Here is a 5568-nt window from a genome sequence, read left to right as displayed (position 1 = left end):
ACACTCAGTATTATCACTACCAAAAACAAGATTTTATTAATAATTATTCAATATAAATTATGCAACAATTTCAAGAAATATTTACAATTATCAATAATGATTGGTCAGTTGAATTGAAAGAAAGAATGCACAAAGATTAAATTTAACAAGCAGACTGATCAAGGAATATACTGAAGTATTAAAACAACAGCATGCCCGCTTCTATATATTATATATAGATAAAACAACAATGTAAAATGCATAACAACTGTACAAAGCAGTTTTAACAATTAAAGAAAAAATCCAGATGACATCAATTGTCTAAAAACAGACACGCAATTTCAAATATACAGAACTTAATCAACAATCTTTAATAATAACAGAAAGTGTCCTTTATTATTTACATCAATAGTTACATTAAATATATACAACTCTATTATGCACAGTCATTTTAACACACAGAAATAAAAAAGGCAAAAGAGAAGTAAAGAAAGAGACACATTTATTTGAGTAGGACCCCCGTGACCCTGTGTTCGGATTGAGCGGGTTGGAAAATGGATGGATGGATGGATGAGATGTAATCCTGAGTTTAAATGCCTCACTGGTGCTTTCCTTGTGCTTCCAACTGTTGCAAAACAAGTATGTCAAACTCTTCCCTCTCACTAAAAAAACAAAACAAAAACAACCACACAAATGAACAAATTCTAATCATACCAGCCAGAAACACTTCTGCATTTGTCATTTGAAACCACAATTCTCTTACAGTTTAGAATAAATGCTACATATGGCATACTTCTAAATGTAATTTTACCAATACTAAAAATGTACTAATGTATAGTTTAAATGTCACTTTAAACATATATATTCACATTTATATATATTTAGTTTATATTCTTGTCTAAATTCACAACAACTATAGGGTATTCCGTTTAACAGAATAATGGCGCTGAAAAGAAAAAGAAAGGACTGTTTATTTTCCACATGACGTACCACTCACTGTATACTGGTCCATCCATGAACAGATTTTCTGCCTTTGGCAGAGAAATCCTCTCAACTGTTTGTATAGCTTTAATAAGAGCCTATCAAAAACACAGAAAAAGATAGGATGTTACTCATAGACACACTTTCTGTACTCATTAGAGATTTACTGAAGGCTAATTAACCTCTGGCATCAGCACATCCAGAATGATGCGAACTCTGTCAATCCTCTCAAAAGTGCCTACAGCTCTTGACAGCACTTCACCCAAGAAGTTGTAGAGGCCATCTATCAGCTCCTCATCTTCTATATAAGTCATTACCCGGTGACCTTTAGGATTTTCATAATTTTTTAACCATTTGGACGATACCTTACGAGATACAACAGCCTGTTGGACAAGAAAATACAAGTGTTTGGCACTATAAAGTCATCATAGCTCTTTGCTGCCAGATAGATTACAATACCAAAGTTTTACTTGTCATCTGAACTAAGTTACCAGCAAGTGATCATCTGCTCCATGGTCCTTTATTATGAACTCTAACAGTTTTTCATGCTGAGTCCTCCTGTAGGCCCTGCTGATCTCTGTAGCTGCAAAAACCTGAGCCACTTGTTCTTCAGTCAGCTGCCCTACTGCAGCCACACAGCCAGCCTGCTCTCCTACACTGTGGACACACACAAATAAATGCATCAGACTGTCACATGTAGTATTTGTCTTATGCAAGCTGTCTGGTTTTGGTCTGAACAGTTGTGTTTTCTCAGAAAAGTGGACACATTGGAAGACAGTTGAAACTGTGAGGATTACTCTTTGGATTACTACAAAAACTCCTGTTGGATGTGATCTCAATAGCTTTTCTGAATACATCCATTACTTCAGAGTATTATGATTGCACCAGTCCGGACACTGGCTAAAGCAATATGCAAGTCACAGAAAAGCTTTGAAGATATTTTTATTCTAACCATCAAAATAACCAATCTAACACCCCCCATGTGACAACGGGTCAAAAAGCTTATGACAATCCTTCATACCATGTTCAATTTTAAGGTTTTTACTCAAGTTGAACCAAGTATCAAACCACAGTGGTAGACTACAGGTAAGTTCTACATTAATACCTTGGTGTGGCTGTATCAGTATATTCCTCAACGAGTTCACTGCTGTCATGATCTTCTTGGTCCTGACTTTTAGACATTAAAATATTGATGTTATTTACCTGTATACAGTGATCCCTCGCTATATCGCGCTTCGTCTTTCACGGCTTCACTCCATCGCAGATTTTAAATGTAAGCATATATATCGCAGATTTTTCACTGCTTCGCGGATGTCTGCAGTCTACAGTACGTGTGCTTCCTCAGTTGATTTGCCCATTTGAATTCAAACAAGGGACGCATTTGAATTGAAACAAGGGACGCTATTGGCGGATGACTGAGAAGCTACCCAATCAGAGCACGCGGTTAAGTTCCTGTGTGCTGCTGATTGGCTCAGCGACGGAGTGCTGCATTAACCAGGAAGTCTAATCTCACTCATTCAGCATTAACGTGCACAAGCGCCAACAGAAGATGCAAATGATTGCAGAAAAGGTAAAAGTTTTGGATATGTTGAAGGAAGGAAACAGCTACACCGCTGCAGGACACCATTACAGCATAAATGAGTCCACGATTCTTTTTATTTTAAAAGGAGGAAAAGCATATAAGATCTACGGCCGCAGTTTCTTTTAACCAGGGCGCAAAATGAGTTGCAAGTGGACGTGATAAGGCAGTAGTCTGGATGGAATCTGCTTTAGGGATTTGGATTGAAGAGTGATGGAAGAAGAACAACGGCCGTGCTAAACAGTCGCCTGAAGAGGCTCCTTTAGAAGAGCTGTAACGCTATCCTTTGTTGTGCAGTAAAATTAAACTCATCGTTATCGGACAAGTCGTCGTGTCATTGTTGGTGAGTAACCATTATTAATTATTTACGTTCAGTACTTATTACATGTACATAGTTTAGTGTCACTGTACACACATTTTACTGTATACAATTTTTCTTGCATTGTACGTATTTATTGATGGTGGCCTGTCTGTCGTAATGGCTGTAACATATGTGATATCGGAGACGCTCGATATCTTTAAAAAAATATTTAGGTTTTACTCTATGTAAACTGTGTTTACATACATAATTTCAACGAATCTTACGTAATATCTAAGAGAATACAAATGGTTTATGCTGTATAATTGTGCGTGAAATGTTTATAATAGTCTGGGAGAGTTTATGAGGGCTTAAAATATATAAAAATACCATATAAACATATGGTTTCTACTTCGCGGATTTTCTTATTTCGCGGGTGGCTCTGGAACGCAACCCCCACGATAGAGGAGGGATTACTGTACACCAAAACACACACTGGTGTATTTAAAGTAACACTATATGAACTTATTTAGACATTAAAAAAATGTAAAATTCCAAGCTTATTTAAACTGTTTTCCCCTGGTTGGATGTGAGGTGTCACCTTTGATTATCCAAGCATCCCAAAAAGGAGCATCTCCAAAAGCATGGTACCCGCACCGGCACTCAGCAATGGTACACTCAGAACAAGTACCAATATCTGTAAATTATTCTAACAAGGCACAGGTCATTTGGCACCCACTAAACTAGACCATAGGAGATGGCCAATTAAAATTATGGGATAAATTGTTAACAAAACAAAAAGGAAACACTGAATATTTACCACCCATACTCAGCCTGAGTTAATGGGAAAAGTGGGATACACGTACCTCCGTAGGAAACTGCTGTTCTGCGGTGATCTCGCAAGTGTTCATTTGCTCGTATATACGAGCGTGAAGAATACAGTCGCGGATGACAGAAAGGGCACAAAAACACATCTGAAGATTGAAGTACAGATGGAATGTCTGGTATTTTGGATCGTGATATGATCAAAAAAATCCTGTTTAAAAAAATGTAAAATAACATTACAGCGTTTTAATCGAACATCTCACAAATGTAAATATGCACAGAGTTAATAGGGAACCAAACTACTGGCGGTGATCTACTAGCATTCCACTGAGCACCGGAGAGGAGGTGGGTATGGGTGGATGTTGCCCGTGAAACTTGCTTTGCGGCGTTTGAAGATTTGCCGGCACCGCTGAGTGCCGGTCCACTTCAAGCACTGAATATGCATCAATTACTACAGCGAAAATGATTATTAATACAAACGTGAATACAATAAATATTAATATTTATACAAACGTACAATCACAACAAAGAAACAAAAAGTTATTTGAAAAACACGAAGAAAACTTAGCAATTGCAAATTTCATACGTTTTAATTTAGAAGCAAACTTACTTTCATTGTCAGAAATAACAAACAATTCGTTTCGTCGCTTCTTCTTTGGTCTAATAGAGTTTCTTCGCTGCTGCTTCGTCTTTGTTTTCTTTTCTTTAACAGAGTTTCGTTGCTTAGTACAGCGCAAGGATATTTCAAAAGAAACTCTATGAGGCGGAACCTCAAAGCGGTAGGGATCACTAACTGTGAAAAGATTGGTGGAAGTTACACTTGATAGACAACTTCAAACGTTGAGTGAGTTTTTGATTGTCATACTTTAACAACTATCTCATTCGTTGAAATTCTGAATTAGCCAATACTATCCACTTCCATTTACAGTTATCCCGCCTTCAGATCCGCCCATAATGTCTCCGGTCTGCAGCAATACCCTTCTCTACATATGTGACAGGTGTCTGGTCACACTTACAGGTAATCTAACTTAGACACCATTAAAATATCCGACTGCGCCACCCAGTTTTATTAAGAGACTGGGAACTCTTGAAATTTACTGATAATAGCACACAGGTTTCTTTAAATTGGGCAGTGAGTAAACACACAATGAAAGACACAACAGTAATTTCAGAAAAAAAGCAACAGTAAGTTCTATTACACAAGACAATATAACGTAGCCGTGAGGCTTTGTGGTGATTTTAAAGTGACACTTGAACCTGGCCATTTGTGTGGAACACTCTCCAATTCCACACATTGAAGACTTGTTCACTTCATTAGCCAGGGGACAACGTTTCAGCAAGTTAGACTTGGCACAGGCCTACCTACAGATACAGGCTGAGGAACAATCACATAAACTGCTCACCATCAATATCCAAAAGGGGTTGTTCTGCTATAATCGTCTACCATTTGGGATTGCTTCAGCACCTTCTATATTCCAACGGGCAATGGATCAGGTGTTACAAGGCCTTTCCAATGTGCATTGTTACTTGAACAATATATTGGTAACAGGCTGTAATGATGCAGAGCACCTGCAAAATTTGGATAGAGGATTGGGCCGTTTAGCAGAATTTGGACTGAAAAATGTGAATTTTTCAAGGAGACATTGGAGTGCCAAGGTCATAAAATTGATGCAGCAGGACTGCACAAGTCACCTGAAAAGGTTAGGGCCATTTTATATGCTCCAGGCCCCAACAAAGTAACTAAACAGAGATCTTTCCTCAGTCTCATCAATTACTATGGACAATTCATACCCAATTTTACAACCATTTTGACCCAATTAAATGAGTTGCTCTGCAAAGACAAACACTGGCATTGGTCATCCACGTGTAAAGCTGCATTCCAGAAAGCTAAGGAGCAGTTGGTGTC

The 5568-nt window shown here is 37.9% G+C and overlaps 1 protein-coding gene across 1 annotated transcript; it reads right to left on the bottom strand.

Annotated features, from left to right (window-relative positions):
- Nucleotides 1-547: 547 nt before the first annotated feature.
- On the bottom strand, nucleotides 548-2045 carry LOC114654209 (PWWP domain-containing DNA repair factor 3A-like). Its single transcript, XM_028804616.2, has 4 exons — nucleotides 1452-2045; nucleotides 1143-1343; nucleotides 970-1058; nucleotides 548-641 (listed from the first exon to the last, which is right to left on the bottom strand). Exons 1-4 carry the CDS (start codon nucleotides 1815-1817, stop codon nucleotides 578-580), a joined length of 720 nt encoding a protein of 239 aa, XP_028660449.2. The 5' UTR covers nucleotides 1818-2045; the 3' UTR covers nucleotides 548-577.
- Nucleotides 2046-5568: the final 3523 nt, after the last annotated feature.

Source organism: Erpetoichthys calabaricus, chromosome 7 (assembly GCF_900747795.2).
Source record: "Erpetoichthys calabaricus chromosome 7, fErpCal1.3, whole genome shotgun sequence".
In the NCBI taxonomy this organism is placed as follows: domain Eukaryota; kingdom Metazoa; phylum Chordata; class Cladistia; order Polypteriformes; family Polypteridae; genus Erpetoichthys; species Erpetoichthys calabaricus.
Note: the sequence above shows the minus strand (reverse complement) of the source record. Positions and strands in the feature narration are given on the sequence as shown.

Coding starts and splice junctions, on each gene's coding strand:
- LOC114654209 (XM_028804616.2), bottom strand. CDS start 1,817: ATGTATTCAGAAAAGCTATTGAGATCACATCCAACAGGAGTTTTTGTA. Junction 1,344..1,451: donor GAGCAGATGATCACTTGCTG/GTAACTTAGTTC, acceptor CTTGTCCAACAG/GCTGTTGTATCTCGTAAGGT. Junction 642..969: donor GGACCAGTATACAGTGAGTG/GTACGTCATGTG, acceptor TTGTTTTTTTAG/TGAGAGGGAAGAGTTTGACA.